Below are 20,567 nucleotides of genomic sequence, written 5' to 3'. Positions count from 1 at the left end.
TTTATATGTTGTCTAAATTGCTTATGGATATAAACTTCGACTTGCAGTCTGATCTTTATTACAAGAACTTTATATCAAGAAGCTGGCGATGGTATCATCAAGCTTATTCATCTTACATAGGACAGGGATATGGCCGCTCTCCAGTATGAACGCAATAATGCGTCTCCAGTGCGCTTGGATGCGAAAACTCGTTACCGCAATTTTCGCATTTACGCATCGACAAGCGTCTTTGCTTCAGGAATTGATTAGCTGGTGGAGGATTTTCCATATGTATCTGTACCGCTATTTGCTCTAAGCCCTTTATTACACCACATTAGACACAGCCAATTATCCGAACAATATTGACCACCAACGTCACAACAACTCTTTTTGAGGCCAATTTGACGTTTTATACTATGTGGTGTGATGGCCAACAACACTATCAACTGTTTCATGCGTACGTTGCGTGATGGGAATGATAACTAAAGAATCACGAAATGGAGCAACTACCAGATTTTATTTTGCTTGAAAGGGGAAACAATCTATGAACTTTTGATTCTTCCAATCAAAAATATTACAAGACTGACTCCTGTGAGCAAAGATGCAGCATGGTACAAAGCATGAGCACCCAGAGCTTCATATATCATTCCTCCCACGACACATCCAATTCCAAATCCTGCTCCCATATGTAGAGCAGCGAGGGTACCTTGTGCAATTGCCCGCTGCTCCGGAGGGAAAAATGAATCTACTTCACTAACAGCTGTTGACCAAATAGTTGCAAAAGCTATTCCATTGAGCGTTTGCAAGGCAAGAGCAAAGGCGCTTGTCATTGGCGAGCCTGGTACTAGAAGCGTGTAGAGGGAGGATCGTACAATGGTAATACAATGAGCAGACACCATCAATACTGTCACTCCAAACCGATCGAAAAGCTGAACGGTAGTTTTAGAAGGGTACGTGAATTAGTACTGTACGCTTGAAACTGTTCATGATGTGCGACATTACCTGCTTCGATACCCAAAAAGTCAGAACTTCCGTTATACCTCCCACAGGTCCAGTCCATCCCAAAATGGAAGAATCGACACCAAGATCGTTACGGAGGTAGAGAAATAGGAATTGATTGATCATAGAGAAAGAAACGCCAAATATCAACATACTCAAAAGGAAGGTGATGACCTTTCTAGATTTTAGCGAGCTTGGAGGAGGAGCTATATTGTCTTCTTCAGGATGGGGTATAAGGAAGGCTAGGGATGATTCCATGGATGGGATATGTGAAAGAGCGAGTCCAAGGGAAGGAATACGATCAAGCGATTCCATCAGCTCACTAGCCTCTAGATGAACATCCCGAGCCATCGAAGTGGAAGTGCGATGAAGCCTCAAACTGTTTCTATGCCCGTGCTCATCCGAAAGCACAGTATTAGCAAAGCTTATACGACTGTCCCGTCTATCAACAAGTTGTCCTTGATGCTGAGTAACAACCGACGATTGTACATCGTCATCCTCAGAGTCGGCAGGTTGATCCGGTGGCCAGACATAATTTGGAGCAAGATTATTTTTCAAAAGCGGTCTAGTATCTTGATCAAGATCATCCTCAAGCATGCTATCGTCATTGGACTCGACTTTAGCAAATAGCGACAGAACAATGAATAGCACACTACCAGCAGCAAAGACATAAAATGCCACATTGAGATTATTTCCAGTAGCTGAAATCAGCAATCCGACGGCCAAGATGCTTAGACCATTCGATATGGAGCCCCATAACCGCTGCTCGCCTATGCATAAAGAGGTGGGAAGTCGGAAAACCAAATTAGCCAGTTAAGTTTGGGTATAACCCACCCACTGCAGTAGCCCTGACTTACCATACAGAATTTTGTGGTTGCCCAGGATTTTTAACACAGCACTATCCACCAACGCCATCAGTGGAGAGCCAAAAAAAGCAAACATCAGGGCCAAGACACACGTAAAGGGCATAGTAAGGTCTTCCTTATCGATCAACAGAGCAGGTAATAAAGACATAGATACGATAGCGGAGCCGCCAATCAAAGCCAGCACCGCCATAAGGGTACCGTGCCACTTCGGCCACCTATCAGCTACCAAGGTCCAAACAGGACATGCCACAGATTGAATGAATGGCGCAATGGCTAACAATATTCCAATTTGATTAGAGGAGAGATGTAAAGCTTGGTCATAAAAGATGGCGAGATATGGAATGGCAGACCCTTGCATAGTGAACAAAGCTATAAATAATAGCTTTGGTAGAGTGTATGGCATGGTCTACGATAGAGGAGCCGTCGAGGCAAAATTGTTTCTGGTTAAGGAGGTTAGAGAACAGATCAAAAGAATAAAGGTAATAAAAGTGAAAGAACAAAATGGCAAGCCACAAGAAAAATGCGTTCATGACTTCACGTTGACGTGATAACGAAAGATGGTAGTAGTAGGTTAAGGTGTGTAGATTTATGTATAAGAGGAAAGAGGATAACAAAAATTACTTCTATGGTTGTCGAAACTATTTCAATATGCCTTCGTTCAGAAATCTTCAAAGTCGTCGGCTAGAAGTATTGGTCAGTGCATGTCCTTAAAAGCCTACAAACCAAAGAATGACAACATCAATAAAAATTTACCTTCGATGCCGTTGATTGCATGGAACACAAAGAACACAATATTTGTTGTGCACTGCATTCCAAATCCTTGATAAAGTCCACGAAGCCCTAATCCAGTGTACTGGATACCCCGGCTGGAAGTCTTGCGGTTCTTGCGTGTGGCAGGTTTACCGCCTTCCTCCTTCATTATCTTATAAATGGCATCTCCAACGCCTGCATAAGGAACAGGTCGTAGAGGAACGACACTTTCAAAGCGCTTTCCTGGTACTCTTGATCTTATCTGGCATTGCATACGTTTTCGAATGGTTTCGAGTGGCAACGTGATGATTAGCTCCAAAGTATCGAGACCAAGTTGAGCCAATCCATACAAAAATGGTGAGTCGACAGCTGAGACGCGGAAAATGCGATCAATAATTAACGGACCGGTATTGGAGATTAATGGGATGAGGGAGTGGTATAGCATGGTAGGTACAAGGTTATGTGACATATACAGTCCCTTCAAGCCACCTTCCTCCGCCATAATGGTGCGAAGTGCGTGTAATGGTCCTTTGTATTTCCTCTGCAAAGGAGACGCAGATTGAACGATCATTCTGTTCGACTTGGTTAGCGAAATACAAATCGATTGAAATCACCCTCAATGATTCTGATATAAACTAACCTGGTCTTCACCAGTTCCAAGGGACTGAGTAGTACGCCGATAATTAAATGACTGAATACAATAGTCGCGACATTTGGACCGGCATGATCGAGGTGGACTAAGGGTATCGTATCGTCATACAGACCGAAAGCATCATTCAGCGTTCCTTCAAGCGTTGGTTGTAGAAAGAGATGTGAGATCTCATAAAGCCAGTTAGTGTATTGTCCCTTGAACAATGATTTCCACCCTTCTCCTTCCTTGTTCAAGAGCAATTTGATGGTCTTCCACACTCCACCTTCAATCGGTGGCAGTTGATGTTGTGGCCTTGTGCCTTCATCATATACGCTTGGTCGCACAATGTATCCGCTCTCATCTACAGGAACATGTCGCTTGAACATCGGATCACTTGGGTCCAAAGTGGGCTGCTGATAGGGCTCATCGCTGGAATGTCGTCGACGCGAGCGACTGCCTGAGCCTGTTCCATAAATATCTTCATCATCTTCCTCTTCATCATCCTCATCATTGTTTTCTTCTTCCGCATAGTCAGAACTAGTTTCTTCTTCTGTACTTTGCAATTGCGCGTTGAACAGACGGTTGTCCTGCTCCGTAGGTAAATATTGAACTTGAAGCAAAGTGTTGGCAACTTCAAAAGGTGAATTGACGGCGGTGGTAAGAAATTTCAAAGCTACAAAGTTGATGAGTTCTCTGGCAGCGGCTCGAGAATCAATCAAGTCTAGGTCATCTAGATCATCGGTCAGGTAACTTGAATTTACAGGAAAAGTTGGCAGTGACGGCGCAGACAGTGTTGTGTAGTTCCCTTGAGATAGCCCAGGCGCATAGTACGGTCGGATTCCCGAAACTCCCTTTCCATTAGCTGCCGGAAACCTAGGTTCCTGTCTGTTAGACATAGTGTTTACGAGTAACGCCTCCCATCGCTTCAGCTACAGCATAAAGTACCATTTAACCGAGTCACATGTTTGCATTCATTGTGGTAGGAAATGTAATTTCCTCACCTAAACCCTTTTGCATTCGTGATGCGCTACACAAATACTGATTTTGTTGACGTCGTCAGTTGGTTTAGTATAAAGGTGTGCAATGAAAGTGAAATAAACTTGGAGTATCTTTCCCTTTGATCTTGGCTATTGTTACTAACAATTCTAAAGGAAAGACATATTTCGAACATTTGTTGTTTCTAGCAGATATATCTCTCCATCGCATTTTTCAGGGCATTTTTTTTTTTTTTTATAAAAAAATAAAATACCTCTCATATCAAACATACTGTAAAGGTTGACGAATGAAGGCGAGGATGTGGTAATAGCTCTCTGAGCCGCGCTTTTATTGACTGAAAAATATATATAACAAAAAATTTTCTATGGCAATGATACTCTAGTTCTTTCTAAGTCGCGCATTCGTAGCTAATGAATAATGAAATGGACACAACTCCAAACAACTTGGATCTCACCGAAGAACAAATCGAAAACCTCTACGTAAGCATTGCGAGAAGGTTTAGACTCGAAGCGCAAGCCAAAGAACAAGGACAACATGAAGGGGCTATCTTACCCTTGAAATCTTCGAAGAGATGGAAGTCATCGCAAAGGTACTGTACGCACCTACAATAGTGCATGGTTAGTCTGGAGGGACTGGTGCCTACAACAGTACCCAAGGGTAAGCCCCCTGGAATACAACTCCTTTACTTTTCCAAAAAATCTTCTACTCGATAGAAAATACCATTTCACGCTAAATACCAAGAATGGAGTGATCAACATAAGAATAAACTTGCTTTATCGAGGGTGCAACAAACGCTTTGGATATAACGGTTCGGTGCTGGACATCTCCGGACATGATTCTTATTTCACGTATGAAGATGAACTAGACGAATTTGGATGAAGTGCCGCTGGGCTATTTTTGCAAACAGAGAAAGCTACGCTGTCAAAGCTTCTATTGCTGCCGTGTGGCTGTAAGCGCACAAGTCACTTGCTCCATTCGTATTCAAGCGACACTTGTACTGTGTTGGTATTCTTCATCTCGTTCCAGCTCACACTATACAAACAATATGTCTATTAACTCTCCAACGTTTTCCGTGAAACTAAGAGAGATATCGCCCATAGTCGATGGAGCAGTCTGTGGTATACTCTTGCTTGCTCTTCTTGCTCGTCACCGATCAAATGCTAGGTTGCACTATTACCTCTTGGAACTGGCAGTCATTTGTGGAATAATCTTTGATGCCTTAGCCCTTCATACCCATGACGGTTTTCTTCTATTTTCGGACCCATCGTCAACAGCTATGGCGGTCATGAGTGCCCTCACTTTACTACTTACTCAACTCGCTGGCTTGTGGGCACTGCATTGTTATTCTGAAATCTATCTTGGGAGTCGCGACATATTAGCAAGCATCCCTGCGATCCTTGGAACCCTCTAGATCATCGTGGTCACAGTTCTTATAATTGTGGTTCGCGTGGTAGTTGGCAACAATGCCACTTTCAATGCTCTCACAATATAACAGATTATCTTTTGGGCTTCCCCTGCATTATCTATATGGTCTGTTCTAGGTCTCATCTTCGTTCTCGTGTTGGCTACTCGAGGTTTTCCACAGCATTATGACATTATTATACGAAAAATAACTAATGATAGGGACCTCTTGGCTTTTTTCATTGTACTCGTCACCCTTGACACTGTCTGGATGCTTTTCATAACATATTTTCTATTTTCTAATGATACTGTTGAAAGATTGGCACTGATTGATTTCATATTGTCAATATTATTAACAAGAGTAAGTCTTCTGCTCTTCATTGGATTCTATACCAGATCAACTGCAATGGTGCTTATACAAGAACGAATGAAGATGGAAGAAGAAGACGTAGACGAACTGACAATGCCAATGCCAATGTACAATTTTTAGATGACTCAATTTTTTTTTCTGTCAAGCACTGTAAAGACCTATGATATATAAACATGTAAAATTTACCATATTTCCCATGGAAACAATGCAATTCATGTTCTATACATAAGCAAAAAGTAAGATGAGAAAAACTTAGCCATTACCAGCATGCATATTGAACATTCAGCATTTCATTGACGAAAGATTCGGCGCAAGAGTGAGCATTTGAGTGAGGATATATCACTGTACAGGTCCCCATTGAAAAGGGTTAACGCGGCGACGACCTTCCCTAAGGTTTCGAATGCGGATCATAATTGTGCCGAAATGCAACGCGCCACATTTATTCACAACCTCCGTTTGCCTTTTCCATGCTTTGAGTTATTTTAGCCAATTAACCTCAGCTAAACCCTTTGAGAATGTTCCATCTACGCAGCAGCATAACGTTAGTGGAAGTGTCACTAAAGGTAAAATACATGCTACTCTGAGATCTACTGCAAGACGTACATAACCTTTCTTCAATTGAGAGATTATCATCAAATTTGCAAGAACCAATGCTTCTAGTGCTGATCAAACGTTCAGCTACATCAACCGGTTTTGATGTTGTAGGCATTGGATGAAGAGGTAGGATCTTTATGCAAATTGAAGCCAGTGGTTTGTAAGGTTGACGGCGGGGGAAGAGCCCCATTTGAATTACTGGGAGGCGGCAGTTCAATGTGTTTCGCTACTGGGGAAATTCTTTGCCCGCATCGGTCACGCATTTGTCTGTGTATTTCTAGGAGTGGTGACGACGTTACACTGATAAAAAAGTACATATACCTGATATATTTGCTACCTTAACTATCATCTTTTCTCAAACATGGATGATCCTATAAAGTATATCAAACTCGCCAATGCTGAGATAGTGTTAAACATCTCGGTATCTGCCATCTTCGTCGCCATCTTGGTCTTACAGCTCTTGGTACGCCGTGGATCTGTGAAGTTCCATTACTACTTCCTGTTGGCTGCCAATGTTTTCGCTTTGATTTCAAATGCGATCAACGTAGGCTTTTACAATACTTACATAGACTCAAATGGCCCAGTTTTAGCACTTATCATCCTGGGCTATATGTCAGACGCCTTCTTCGGCTTGACTGCTGTGCTGACTTTGCGTCAATTCACGGCCTCCTATCTGGGAGGGCCAACCTTTGTAATAACCGTCATGTGTAGTCTCGCAATTGCTGCATGTCTAGCCATTATCATTGTGGCTGGCCTATACGCTCAATCTATCGTAACGCTAAGTACAAGCAATCATGTAAACACACTGTACAGTGCTGACTTATGGACCTTCTTCGCGCTATGGGTGTGGTTACTACTGCTTTTGCTGGTTATTCGAATTACATATCATACCAAAGTTCCACACAATGAAAACAGGAGCACAATCATCAAGACCTTCTGTCTACTTTCATTGTACATTATCATGATGTTTGCGTTTTATCTCTATGTTATAATTACAACATCTGTAGCAAAGATCGTTTTGGCACAAGATTTTGGCATCGTGGTCGGTAATGTGATCCTTAATATACTGCTTTATAGGGGCTCTACACTTCTTTTCGTAATGTTTTACAATAAGCTATCGGTAATGACACCACTACCTCTCGGAAGGGACACACATGAAATCTGTGAAGTCTAGATGTAACATACCCTTGAAATACGCATATCGTACTAATTTGCAATTTCAAACCATTATTCATAATAAAATTCTGATATCACATCCTACAATTGCGATGTCGATGGTCTGTTTAGCACGTTCATTGTTAATAAAGTGACATTTTTGTGATTACCCGGTATACTACACATGGTTTTGAGTCATCTTTAATCCGTTTTACATTGGCAGCTTCGCTATGACTTCTATAAGGCTAAAAGTTTTGCAGCTGAATGTAGGGAGAAGATCAATATTGGCTATGAAACAAAAAATGGTACTTATTTCCAAACATCAATGAGACAACAACTGATAGTAGCTTTTACTGCTCAACTGGAAAGAAGTTACACATTATGTTTATGGCTGACCTAGCACCCCGCTGCGCACAGACTTCCATTTTAGGCAGCCGATACGACCCGTTGCTGAGTGGCTACATCATTTCATACAGTTATTGAGCGATGAATTGCTCGAGCAGCTTCAATACGGTCTCTCATTTACTTTATCAAATGCAGAAGCTTATCTCGTAATGGTTTTACATTCGTCAAATGCGTATCTGCAGTGTGGCAAAATAGTAATTTACAAACAGAAGTGCTGTTTTCCAAAAAGTAGAGGTCAGCTCTCGCCATTGCAAGGCAAGAGAACGCATCTAATTTTTTTAATCTTACACGAGCCGCAAACGAGAAGCAGCGGCATTCAATGCACCAAATGCTGTTCTGGGAAAAAATTGTTATTGACACTTGTACTAAACATTATGCGCCTTACTGTAACTTACTTGCTAGGCGACTTCGTTGTGAAGTTGGTACCTGGCGACAAACGCCTGTGGCGTTGCGCGATATGTTTAGGTTCATGAAGGTAAGGTGATGACCCAAGAGTCGTACAATAACCTCGATGGAAATAGCTGACATAGGTCTTACAGTCTTAGGAATTTCGCTACTATTTTCTTTTCTTAGAACACATCGCTTGGTATAGCTGTTGGCTAGACACATACATGCTGCCACAGTTCACATGTCCGCATTATAGGTTTGCCACGTCAATCCACGCACTAATTAGTTACGGAACTACTCGCCAGATTCAACTAAAAATTTACATCTTTCACTTTGTGGAATTTCACTTCAAAACCTAGAACGGTGTTATGCTCTACAAAAACAGATCGACATCGCCATTGGTATGCAATGGCGATGATATATGGGAAATTAAGCAAATTCCATTGCTGCGCCTCTTTCACTACTGGTACGAATTTTATGGTGACACTATGTTCCCATCTAAACCTTTAAAATGTGCCACACTGCGATTTCTTGTCACTACGCTCATGTTCTCCGGTTTTTCTATCAATTTCACATTGGTCCTTGCTGCCCAGATAAATGCGACGCTTTCTTTTGTTGTTGCACAGACTGCAATCTTTTCTTTGCATATCTTTGCATGTCATGGCTTAGGCAGGTCACCTATACGCCTATTACGTAAACTACATATCATGGTTGCAATTGCACTCTCTGTATCGGTGGCTAAGCCACATTGTCCGTACATAGCATTCGAAGTAGAAGCGGGAATCATATTTTTCGCCTACATTCTTTTCGTGTGCAATACTCAATACTCCACTGAGCTTATGCGCAACTACAATAAAGCTCGATTCGGCACGGAAAGTCGTATAATAAGCCGTATATGTTCCGTTGTCATATATGCCTCAGTGGCTATCTTCTTAGTGGCAATATGTACCTATATTGCTCAAAAGTACAGCGGCGTGGACCACCAATACTGTTAGAAATAATTATCCCTTGGGAAATTGCAGTAATCTCTTGGTACCATCCCATGATGATGGTGATAACGAAATATTGTAATCGAAACAAGGAACCGATGAAAGATATCGAGAAGCCATTCTCTGAGAGGATACTTTCCATTGGTAACTCTATTACTATGTTCATAGCTTGTGAGGTTCATGGCGTGATTCTGCTGTATTATCCGCCGATAAATTGGAAAGGCATGATTGATATCCTTGGAGTGGGTTTCGCAATTGGCGCCGTGTATTATCAAGTAACGTCACCTGATATTCTTCTTTTACAAGAACCAATATGTGAGCTCCTCACAATGGATCATTGATAAGTGGTATCAAATGCCGAGCATAAAAATTTACATAGAATAAAAAAATTCATCAAACGAATTGCGGTACGTTGTTCAAATGGCCTTACGTGCTGGAAACGGTTTGGCACCAAGGAGGCCCTTGTGGTTTAAGCTTTGTTTCTTCTTAGTTAGTCTCTTCTCTTAATGACCACAATATGATAGATTGTGGTTTTTGCTATTAAAAGTTTGGCTTGACTAGGTAAGAATCACAAGATTTTTTTTAATGTTATGGCCCAACTTTTCATGGATTACATACTCATTTCAAAAGATCATAGACTTTGAGTGTATACATGGCTCTATATTACGCAAGACGGTCGGTATAGATCCGTTTTGATTCGACAGTAGTATGTAACCATGGGGCGATGCCAAATGCCAAGGGCCAAGTTGTCGGCGATTAAAACGTAGCCGAGCATGTTGGCATAGGCGCACGTACTACGCACTTGGCGGACGAGGAATATTATATAATGGCTATGGTCATCAACCTTTGGAATAGCATTCCATCCATCGAAAACAAATCTTACACACTATAAAGAACATGCCTTTCTTCAAGCACTCTTCAAAATCCTCTGCAAGCTCTACATCTGGTACTTCTGCCTCTTCCACCAAGACTGCAAGCACAAAGCAAGCAAAGAAAGCCACTCCTCATGTCTTCTTTCCTCCTTACCCCATGCAACACAGTCCAATCAATCGCATGTAATGCCATTTAAAGCATTAGAAGCGGCCCTTCTCTCAGCCTTTATGTATTCTAGAAAGTTGTACAAATTCGCATAAAAATAAATAACATTTGTAATTTATTAGCTTTTTTATTATACGCTACATAAATATTGAGGGTAAACCATTTTGAAGATTGTATGTAATTGATCCTCCAGACACAGTTACAGTAGTGTTGGTGAATATATCTGTTAGTTTTGTCCCATCAGAAATACCAGCGCCAACTTTGACAGAGATGGAGTTTGTAGCGCTACTACCCTGATTATTTAGAACTACAAGAACACTTCCACGAGTGAATGCGTATATACTATCTTGAACATCCACATCAGTAATTACAGTACCGTTTGCTTTCTGACGACCATCTTTGATAAGCTTCGCAGTGAACTTGTAAAGATCGCTTGATGTATCGTATGATGAAGACCAAAGCGTCTCTCGATTAGCAGGATCAGATCCACCAGTGAAGCCTTGTTCAGAGCCATAATAATACACTGGAATACCTTCTGTCATCATAATAAAGGCAAGTGCATTCTTAAACAGCGACGTGTCAGAGGTTTGACTCAAGAATCTCACATTATCGTGATTGTCAACAAATGTTGTAAGGACACTAATATCCTTGAAGTTGTTTTGGTTCGCGGTTATTTGATTCGTTAAAGCAGACATTGCTTGCTTGGATACAAATGCATTGTTGATAGGATAGTACAGCGGATAATTGATTAGAGATGGAGCATAGTCTTGATAAGGACCAACATAGCTGGCATCACCTGACAAAACTTCACCGGTAGCAAAGACGTTCGCAGAAGAAATATATCCTGGCCAAAAATCTTTACGAACATGTTTAAACGTATCAATGCGAAGACCATCGAAACCATATGTGGAAGTCCAGTTGCCCACCACGTTATAAAGAGCGTTCACGACATTGCTGTCTTCCGTGTTGATATCAGGCAAACCGGAGATCCAACATTGCTCTACAGATGTTTGGTTGTTGTAATCAATGTCACAACTTGGGTGATATTGGCTTGCGGAATTAAAGGTGTATCCAGTGTAGTCACCACTGGATGACGGTATGCCAGCATGATTTGCTACCACATCAAGCATGACCAAGATGTTTTTGTCATGTGCAGCGTTCACCAAATCCATCAAATCTTGCGATGTACCAAAATTTGGATTCAAACTACCAAAGTCCGTGGCCCAGTATCCGTGATAGCCATTGTCAGAATTCTGGGGAATTGGAGAGATCCAAATGGCGTCGAAACCCATACCAGCTATGTAATCCAAGTGGTTGATGATACCTTGATAAGTTCCTCCACAATAGCCGGATAGATTGCTGCACGCATCTGTAGAGCCATCAGTCCTTGCAAACCTGTCAGTCAACAGTTGATAGATAGTACGGGATTTCCAATCAGCAGCTGTAGTGGCCAACGCAATAGGAGCTCTTTTTTGTACCAGAACAGCGTCTGAAAACGTCAGCAAAAGGCTGCTAGCAAAAAAAAATAAGACTGACTTCATTGCAAAATTCAGTCGATGACTGTAACAGCAGGCCAAGATTTCAATTCTTTTATGCTAATGATTGTTTCCCAGAGCTTGGCTACACTTAGTTAGGTCTAAAGAGGAGTTGTACGATTTCCAGCTTGCATAATTATGCGGGTTATTTAAATGTACAACCTTGGAGTAGGGCAGGTGGTGCTTTCCGCGGGGTTCCGCTGATACCCTCGTTATAAATTCTCACAGTCATTCTCATATCCGATGGTACACCTTCCATTTACTGCTGAAAATTGAAAGCTTCCCGTCTCCACGTGGTCACTGAAATTTCCAGCGCACTTGTAGGGACATGTTCATGTTATGGTTCTTAAAATGTGATAATCATAACAGGTAGCTGATTTGCAAGTCATTTTTTTGACTTCATCATTTTTTATTACCATTTTGCTTAATACGACAGTAACTACAATTTACATAAATTGCAGGTAGAGTTGGAAGGCCCCAGTAATTCTGGCATCTACCCCGCACAATACAACCCAAGCACCAGTTGAAGTCACACAATCCTCTCATTGCTGTGGGAAATTTCATGACCAACTTTACGTAAATGAAAGAAAACAAGAAGCTACGAACAAGACATCCAAAGAAGAACAGATAAAATTGTTGAAGTACTGTAGTTTTTTTCTTCTTCTTCTGATTACCCGAATATGTGATGACGCCAATGATATATGGTGCCACATCTAAGAAAAAGGCTCTATTTCCATAGCTGAATGGTGATGTAAGAAAGTTGAACTTTTACAGACACATGCTGTGCTTCTCCGACTTCCTCAATAGCAAGAGGTTGTCATTGTGGTATGGGATGGCTAAAATCCCCGTCACGGCCTGAATTGTACGTGATTGGCCAAATGCGTGACTGTCATTATCAGTTGTTCGAAGCGCCATTCCCCGTTCACAGGCCCTTCGTCGTTTTTATCCGCAACCATTGAGCACTTAGCACCTTCTTCTATTGCCATATCAATAAAGTGAATCTGAAAAAGCGCTCAAGAAACAACAAACAGCAGCAAAAGAAAAATACTGCTGTGGTAAGCAAAGCGGCACCAACTCCACCTGGCAAGAAACTTGTGAAGAGGAAGGGTAATGTAACGCAAGACGCAACCGACGACCGTGCAGAACCACATAACGAGCAGTCTCCGAAACGTCGTAGGAAACAAAAAACCAAAGAGGAAGATATGACGTTTGCCCCTCGTGTACTTGGTGCTGCCAAGTGGATAGGTGCGCATGTTTCAACTGCTGGCGGAATAGATAAGGCGGTCCTCAATGCTCGGATTATTGGAGCGAACGCTTTTCAAATTTTTGTGCGCTCACAGCGTCGATGGGAATGCAAGCCAACTCCATCAGATGTACAAGAAAGATTTATGCAAGAATGCGATACGCATGGCTATACCTCTGATCACATCCTTGTACATGGCAGTTACTTAGTCAACCTGGCCAACCCGGATCCAGAAAAGCGTGCTAAATCTTACGAAGGCTTTTTGGACGAAATACGGCGTACGCACGCACTCGGCCTTAAGCTGTACAATTTTCACCCAGGAAGTACTACAGGGAATTGTTCTGTTGAAGAGGGTTGTAGTTCCATTGCAAGGTCCATCAACAAAGTCCACAAAGAAGTTCCGGAGGTTGTCTGTGTCCTGGAGATCATGGCTGGTGGCGGGAAAGCTATCGGCGGAGACTATGCACACTTGAAAAACATCATCGAGCAGGTGAAGGACAAAACGCGAGTAGGAGTATGTCTGGATACATGTCATATGTTTGCAGCAGGATACGATATTCGAACTACTGATACATGGAACCAGACTATCAAGGAGTTCGATAACACAATTGGATTGAAGTATCTGAAAGGAATGCATTTGAATGATTCAAAAACTGATATAGGATCTCATAGAGATCGACACGAAAATTTGGGTAAAGGATTCATTGGTTTGGATGCTTTCAAATCGATAATGCGCGACCCGAGAACAAATGGCATCCCAATGGTATTAGAAACACCGGTTCCAAAAGACGATGAAGATAAAGAGATTTACACTGAGGAAATCGCTGCATTGTACAAATTTTATAAAGATGCGGGTGTAAACGACTCCAAACAATGATAATAAAAAACCAAAAGATCAATTAAAATTGTACATGACTTGTATGCCCATATCAGTGGGGACGATGAAATATTAATGAATGTATGCAGTAATAGGATTACAAAGGGTATCAGAACAAAACAATGTAAATCACAAAATATTATCTATACAGCAACCATGCCAAGGACGCACAAAGCTCCAACATAAGGTACCAGTACAGCCTTGGCGACGAAGTAAAACATGACACCGAGGGCAATGGAGATGGGCAGTGCTGGTAATGCCTTTTTCCATAGTACCAGTAAGAAGATCGTAGCTGTCAGACCCATGAGAACTGCAACTGTACAACACACTGTTGTGATCCAGTCGTACATTGCCGCTCTCGCAATGAGTACGCTGTAAAAGACAAAGTCTCCTAGACCTAACTTAAGGCCGCTGCGTTCGGCTAAAAGCAGAATAAAGTAAATATATGACATCCAGCTATTCATTCGCATTACGGCTTTCTTAAAGCTTACCGTCTTCTTCATCCGGCGGCGTTTCATCGCTGTCGCTTCTTTGAGGATTTGGGGTAACTGTGTCGGTTTCTAAGGTTGTTGTCGGGTTTGTTTCCAAATGATGATCCGTCGAATTTATTTCGATGGTATTGACACTCTCACCACGGAGACGAGTGAAGCCATTTCCATCTTGAGGGCCACGGATGACTGCACCTTGTGGCCCTGAGCTGTGTCTCCAATTATGGATCGTATGTGCTTCCTTCAGAGGTTCAGGAGATTCAGAACGAGCCTGGCCAAACTGAGTGTTGGTACTAGTGTCTGCCACTGGCTCAGGTGTATGTGCGTTTGATCGATTTACTTGCGCTTGAAGCTCTTGTAAGTTTGATGCTGAGCTATTTCGACTTGAACCACCAAATATCCAATTTGTACCGATTACATGTCCATTCTGAGGAAGAAACGATCTCGAAATTCGGAAGTGATCTTCCATGGAGGCCATAAACCATACAGCATTGACGGAATACAATAATGCTGGCACCTCACGTTGCTGAGTTCGCGAACTTTCAATGAGCAATCGTAACGGCCCAAAAGGACATAATACCGCTATCAGATCTGTTGAAGAGAAATGGAGCGTCAGCATATGCCATATAAGTAAAGTTTACATCTCTCCATAACAAGACATACCCCAAATAGCCAACAGTCCAAGCAACATCCAAGTTGTCCACTCCTCCAAGCCGGTTAGAGAAAATGCCTACAGTAACCGTACAACGTTAATTTGCGACATCGAAAGTCAGAAAAAAAAATCCACATAATAAATACCATTAAGGAGCTCATGATGGTGAGGTACGCTTGCTGCAACCACAAGGGACCCTTCCAAAAAATGGAGATCAATCCGACGACAGCAAAGTTCCATAATGCAAATACCATAGTAATGTAATCCAGTGGGATGAAGAAAACTTGAATCAAATTTCTAAAGGCACAATCACGTTAGCAAGTCACAGCACCTTCATCCATTCAGATTTCAAAATGATGTACTTACAAGAGAAGTAGATAGGTCATAAAACCTAACAATCCCAACACAACGATCATGAAAAAGCCAATTAGAACCTATTGAATACTAATGTCAGTAATGGCTCACAATTATTTGATATAAGCTTTTACCCACCTTAATCCATCCTTTCCGGAAGAAAAATACAATGGCAACAGTTACAACAACAATTTGCCCAACGATGACCAGGGCCGTTGTAAGTGAGCTGACGACACTGGATGAAGAACTGGTGCCTGTAGTAGTCGATGCAGAAGAACTACCAATGGAATAAGACGGTCTAACTGGAGCGTAATCGCTAGTACCACTGAATGAGACCTTCACCCAAAAGATACTTAGGATGATGCAAATAACTACTGGCTGAATGACCAGGTAAATTTGACGGATATAGAATCGCAGCTCGTCAGCATACTCCTCTTCATCTAGCTGAGCGTCGGTAGCTGTCTCTCCAGCCTGTAGTTCTACCATTGGTATATTACCGTCCTGGTTATTGGCTGCTGTCTGTGATGCTCGGCGTTCTATAAGCGACAACGATATCAGTTTCAATTCAACCTATAAACGGCACATATGATTGGCCTCTTACGTCTAGAATTGATGATTTGTGCTGCTCCAAATCTTGAGATTCCAGAATTCCTCGTCTGCACTCTAGATAGCGAAGTATCGTCGTCAACGTCAGTCGCCGCTGTGTCGGCCGTATTATCGGTCTGTGTATTGGGTGTTCTACTCCTTGCGGTCGCCCTTGCTTGTTCGTTTCCTTTGCACAACCTATAATGACCTTCCCTCCATCCTTGTGTCTGACAGTCGATTGAGCAGTACCTTGGACCATTCAATCCGCAAGATGAGCACATAAACGACGCCGGCTTTTGACAGACATTGCACTTGGAGTTGGCGGGTGGAGAAGGATCAGTGTTGTTTAGTTCTATTTCATCTCGGGGTGATGAAAAGGCTGTTGCCATCGTCTCGAAAAGATATCAAATCCTTTCGATCGGCGTTTGTGATGAGTGTTGGATCTCGCAGAGATGGTATTGCAGGCGGCGAACAGATTTACAGCCAGTAAAGGAAAGCTGCTACCGCCACGATTCCAAAAAAAAAATTCAGCGCCCGAAAACCTAAGCAATTTGAATTCAGGCACCTTCAACCCAAGCAAAAATGCAGTGGAAAGCGAATAACGGCTTTACTCTGTCAGGAAAACGAAAAATAAAGATAAAAGTCAAGTTATCACATCATAAGATGGTGCTACTCTAAGGTGCTTCTTTTACTGGGAGCCGACTATTTTGATGTAGTGGCACTTGCACTTTATTCTATTCTTTCGTTTTGCGAGTGGATTTTCTTGTAGATTTTCTTGTACTCTGATTCTTGTGCTTGGTGGTGGTTGTCTTGGACTTCTTGTGAACACTTCGATTATTCCCGCTCTTATGCTTTGAGGTGGTGGTCTTTCTCTTCGATTGAGATTTTTGTGTCGATTTGATACTGCCTTTGCTTCCCTTCATATCGAAATCCGGTTTAACGCCAGTAGCCTTTCTCGTAATGGTAGTTTTGGATGGTATGTCGTTTTTAGGTCCATTGATGAACAAGTAGAATGATGTGCCTTTAGCACCACTGCCATATCGATCACTGTCGACCAAAGAGGTGTGCGTTAGGTCGGCAACTGTTAGTTCCTGTGCCTTATTTGCAGAGCTTCTGGCCCATTGATTTCCATAGTTAGCTCTTCTAGTTTCATTGATTAGGTAGGAACTGGGATTCTCCACAAATGAGTACAGACCAGTAAGATATGGAGACTCGGTTTTACGGCGATAGGTGGCCAAGTGATACCAATTCTTGTTCTCATGTTGGAAATAGCCAGAGATCTCGGTGTATCCATTGTTGAGAGGTTTAGCATGAACAAGAGCAGCATAGGTCACCCCAGCAGTCCACTGGAAGTCATAGTTTGCATGCAGTCCAGTTCCTTCTCCTCCGAAGGTAGAGCAGCGTGAAAGGTTACCGCAATACTGTTGGGTTGTTTTGGTACCATCATCAGCATCCTAAATGAACGTTATATGATTAAAAGCCACACAACGTAGAAATTACTAAATGTACAAAAAAAAAAATCTTACCCAAACGGAAAAGAGAACAGTCTTGCCAGTTTTTCCTTCTGTATTGTGCTGAATGCCGAAGTAGCCTCCTGTAAATCCATTGGTCATAAAGTAGGTGCTTATTGGCTCGGCACCAGGAACGACATTCACTTCGTTGTACCAGTCAGTGACATTCGAAAGATCTGTATGATACCATAAATGATCAGCAACGCCGTATACGGTCTCAGCTAGTATAGAGAGGGCTAAAGCAGCAGTCAATTTCATTTCGGTACTTTGAGTTGGAAGTTGAAATTTGATATTCCAATAGGTGATTCACAAAAATTCATACTTGTTATATAAGCAAAAGCCCTGCTTTCGTTTCACACGTTAATGATGTAACCAAGCTCATATAAAAGCCTTTCCTTCGCATTGCTCCGCATCTAGGGAAAGCCATTAATGCCAGAGTACATCTTTTCCTCAACAAGACCATGTTAGTTGGACCTAGTTTGCAGGTAGTCGTATGTGCCGAACTTCTACTCTAGTCATACTACAGTGTAGAGCTTCTTTCAAACCTTCGAAAGTTTACACAGTAAGTATTTTTATTATTGTCTGACACAGAATTAAATTCACCCTTAATATCTGGTTTTTAATGATCGCGCGTTAGTTATTACACAAATTAACTGATGTCGCACATTGTAAGTGTGTGACAAACTGACAACTGAATCATATTGAAGTGCCCATCAATGCGCCAATTTGTACAATAGACGGCGATCGTTAGTTTCACAGAATAAAATGCATATTCGGTGAATGCGGCCCGATGTGAATGTGTTTCTTTACCTGGAATTGTGGAATTCAATCAGTATGCCTTTGTGTCAAGATAGTAACACTTGCCGAAGTACAGCTTGTTGCATTTCATGCACCATGTAATACTGACTTATCACATCTGATATTCAGACATAATTCACTTGAGTACAGAATAGGAGCTAATCGACCTTAGCGATTTGGCTGAGGATATTATGCAAGTTAATAGAAAGCAGAATCAAGAAGATTAGATGTTTTTGGAGATACGGAATACATTGTGCGGTTCTTCTTTTATGCCATATACTACATTAATGTAGCGCAAGAAACTTTTACTCTCGCATATGCTATTTTTCAGACTATCCTTGCTTTAAGGTACAATTATGCGTACACCATAGGGCTGTCTGCTTCCATGAGTACAGCGAAGGGAGGGAGGTCTCTCATGTTTGACCGTCACCAAATTTATTTTTTCGAGTAATGCCCGCTATCACTTACTGGCTTGTTATATCACGAAGTACACACTCATGTTGGTCTGCGATCTCGATCTATCTTTGCAAGACGCTATCCAGGTACGGCTTTAAACCGGCACTGTTCACGCGACGTCAAGCTGTCAGACTTCTCACACGAATTCCTTGCAGACATTAACCAACGACGTGGATCAGCTGTATGCAAATCCTCTCTGGCAAGACATTTATGAAAAGAGATTTAGGAAAAAGGCAAAATCAGAAAATCTTCCAGGACATGCGCCGAGAATTGTACAGCATGTTGGTACTCCTTCCCTTTGATATGCTTGTTTGTGAAGTTATTTTCTCTATCTGGGGCGGGCATTAATTTTAATGAATCAGGTCTACCAAGCATGTCAAACATCAACGCTAGCTGACATGTGCAGATACTATGAGGTTGAACCTGACTACTACGAGTGGTCATTGAATCGACGAGCGTAAGCTTCAAATGGCCTTACAAATTGTTAAGCAGGACCTAAATTGATCCGAATTTTCCAGTTACAAATTACAAACATCAGTGGCCAGTCTCTGCAAGAGTGTTGTATTCGAAAACACGCGTTGCGAACATAACGATTTTACAGGTAAATTACATCATCTTTTATGTCAGCGATTATAAGAAAGAGGTACTGAGAATATGTACCAATATCCTGTGATGCAGATGCCGGTAACTCCAAATACTATTGTGTTATCACGCAATACATAACGTCAATCAATACCAGCAAAATGATAGACAAGGTCCGCGAGCTAACCGACAATAGCATATCAAAAAAGAAATATAATTTTAGATTGACAAGCGCAGAGGTATGAATGAATTAAACCAATGCGTTGGGGGATCAAGCGCAAAACTGATGACTTGCATTGATCTAGAACTCCTTTGCATTGACTGGGTACGACAACAATGGTGTTTGTCCAATGGGTAAGAGATTTATGTATAACTCAATACACAAAATATGTCGTCTTTCTGAGTTTCGGTAAATCAGGTATGAACCAAAAGATACCCATTATCCTTTCAAAGGCTATCACGGAACTCAAGGTATAGTGTGGACAAAATGGATTTCCGCTAGCCCTCGGAAGTATGTCTAACCAAACTCTGTAGCCTGCAATTATGTTCCTTGGAGCAGGAGATGTCAACTGGAAGATTGCTGTGCCAATTGAAGATTTTATTCGTGAAACGAATTGTTTAATAATGGACTTGTCATGATGCAAGCACCACAGGATTTGTCCGTCCTCCCATTTCAATGTCATCAGGTCAGGCTGTTGAGCTAAGTAAAGTGCAGCTTGGCTGAGCTCAGTTTTTGGTTTCACTTGCGATTATTAGAAGACTTTGAACAATGCATGATGAAGAAAATAAAGTAACAATATAAGCCTTACTGATCTGACGAAAAGAAAGGAAACCATATCATCAAGCAATCAGATGAAACTGCTGCAAATGTGTAGCTCTTCCTCCTATCATCGCAATTGCTTGCACCATTCATTAAACTGATCACA

General features: G+C 41.8%; 10 protein-coding genes across 10 annotated transcripts; 5 read left to right on the top strand and 5 right to left on the bottom strand.

The window, feature by feature from the left end:
- Positions 1-402: 402 nt before the first annotated feature.
- Positions 403-2,400, bottom strand: K450DRAFT_237446 (uncharacterized protein). The gene is made up of 3 exons (XM_051588429.1): positions 1,836-2,400; positions 982-1,748; positions 403-908 (listed from the first exon to the last, which is right to left on the bottom strand). Exons 1-3 carry the CDS (start codon positions 2,245-2,247, stop codon positions 522-524), a joined length of 1,566 nt encoding a protein of 521 aa, XP_051445528.1. The 5' UTR covers positions 2,248-2,400; the 3' UTR covers positions 403-521.
- A 1-nt stretch (position 2,401) lies between these two features.
- On the bottom strand, positions 2,402-4,296 carry K450DRAFT_237441 (uncharacterized protein). Its single transcript, XM_051588428.1, has 3 exons — positions 3,235-4,296; positions 2,598-3,166; positions 2,402-2,525 (listed from the first exon to the last, which is right to left on the bottom strand). Exons 1-3 carry the CDS (start codon positions 4,119-4,121, stop codon positions 2,503-2,505), a joined length of 1,479 nt encoding a protein of 492 aa, XP_051445527.1. The 5' UTR covers positions 4,122-4,296; the 3' UTR covers positions 2,402-2,502.
- Positions 4,297-5,134: 838 nt separating this feature from the next.
- On the top strand, positions 5,135-5,763 carry K450DRAFT_237438 (uncharacterized protein). The gene has a single exon (XM_051588427.1). The coding sequence runs from the start codon at positions 5,267-5,269 to the stop codon at positions 5,630-5,632; it is 366 nt and encodes a 121-aa protein (XP_051445526.1). The 5' UTR covers positions 5,135-5,266; the 3' UTR covers positions 5,633-5,763.
- K450DRAFT_237437 (uncharacterized protein) lies at positions 5,764-6,119 on the top strand. The gene has a single exon (XM_051588426.1). The coding sequence runs from the start codon at positions 5,894-5,896 to the stop codon at positions 6,110-6,112; it is 219 nt and encodes a 72-aa protein (XP_051445525.1). The 5' UTR covers positions 5,764-5,893; the 3' UTR covers positions 6,113-6,119.
- Positions 6,120-6,946: 827 nt separating this feature from the next.
- K450DRAFT_237436 (uncharacterized protein) lies at positions 6,947-7,866 on the top strand (the record flags this gene model as incomplete). The annotated part of the gene is made up of 1 exon (XM_051588425.1): positions 6,947-7,866. A coding segment is annotated over one exon (814 nt), but the record flags the coding sequence as incomplete, so codon positions are not given.
- Positions 7,867-10,138: 2,272 nt separating this feature from the next.
- K450DRAFT_237434 (uncharacterized protein) lies at positions 10,139-10,678 on the top strand. Its single transcript, XM_051588424.1, has one exon. The coding sequence runs from the start codon at positions 10,420-10,422 to the stop codon at positions 10,579-10,581; it is 162 nt and encodes a 53-aa protein (XP_051445523.1). The 5' UTR covers positions 10,139-10,419; the 3' UTR covers positions 10,582-10,678.
- A 19-nt stretch (positions 10,679-10,697) lies between these two features.
- K450DRAFT_198624 (uncharacterized protein) lies at positions 10,698-12,101 on the bottom strand (the record flags this gene model as incomplete). The annotated part of the gene is made up of 1 exon (XM_051584578.1): positions 10,698-12,101. The coding sequence occupies one exon, from the start codon at positions 12,099-12,101 to the stop codon at positions 10,698-10,700; it is 1,404 nt and encodes a 467-aa protein (XP_051445522.1).
- A 2,185-nt stretch (positions 12,102-14,286) lies between these two features.
- On the bottom strand, positions 14,287-16,791 carry K450DRAFT_237431 (uncharacterized protein). Its single transcript, XM_051588423.1, has 7 exons — positions 16,311-16,791; positions 15,848-16,245; positions 15,722-15,789; positions 15,502-15,652; positions 15,367-15,433; positions 14,707-15,294; positions 14,287-14,636 (listed from the first exon to the last, which is right to left on the bottom strand). The coding sequence occupies exons 1-7, from the start codon at positions 16,681-16,683 to the stop codon at positions 14,359-14,361; spliced, it is 1,923 nt and encodes a 640-aa protein (XP_051445521.1). The 5' UTR covers positions 16,684-16,791; the 3' UTR covers positions 14,287-14,358.
- Positions 16,792-17,028: 237 nt separating this feature from the next.
- Positions 17,029-18,063, bottom strand: K450DRAFT_279974 (uncharacterized protein; the record flags this gene model as incomplete). Its single annotated transcript, XM_051593349.1, has 2 exons — positions 17,029-17,748; positions 17,821-18,063. 2 exons carry the CDS (start codon positions 18,061-18,063, stop codon positions 17,029-17,031), a joined length of 963 nt encoding a protein of 320 aa, XP_051445520.1.
- A 1,019-nt stretch (positions 18,064-19,082) lies between these two features.
- On the top strand, positions 19,083-20,486 carry K450DRAFT_237424 (uncharacterized protein). Its single transcript, XM_051588422.1, has 8 exons — positions 19,083-19,145; positions 19,215-19,344; positions 19,422-19,516; positions 19,578-19,660; positions 19,738-19,880; positions 19,947-19,995; positions 20,060-20,112; positions 20,176-20,486. The coding sequence occupies exons 2-8, from the start codon at positions 19,243-19,245 to the stop codon at positions 20,278-20,280; spliced, it is 630 nt and encodes a 209-aa protein (XP_051445519.1). The 5' UTR covers positions 19,083-19,145; positions 19,215-19,242; the 3' UTR covers positions 20,281-20,486.
- The last annotated feature ends 81 nt before the right edge of the window (positions 20,487-20,567 follow it).

This window comes from Umbelopsis ramanniana (assembly GCF_025399195.1).
Source record: "Umbelopsis ramanniana AG unplaced genomic scaffold K450scaffold_21, whole genome shotgun sequence".
NCBI lineage: Eukaryota > Fungi > Mucoromycota > Umbelopsidomycetes > Umbelopsidales > Umbelopsidaceae > Umbelopsis > Umbelopsis ramanniana.
Note: the sequence above shows the minus strand (reverse complement) of the source record. Positions and strands in the feature narration are given on the sequence as shown.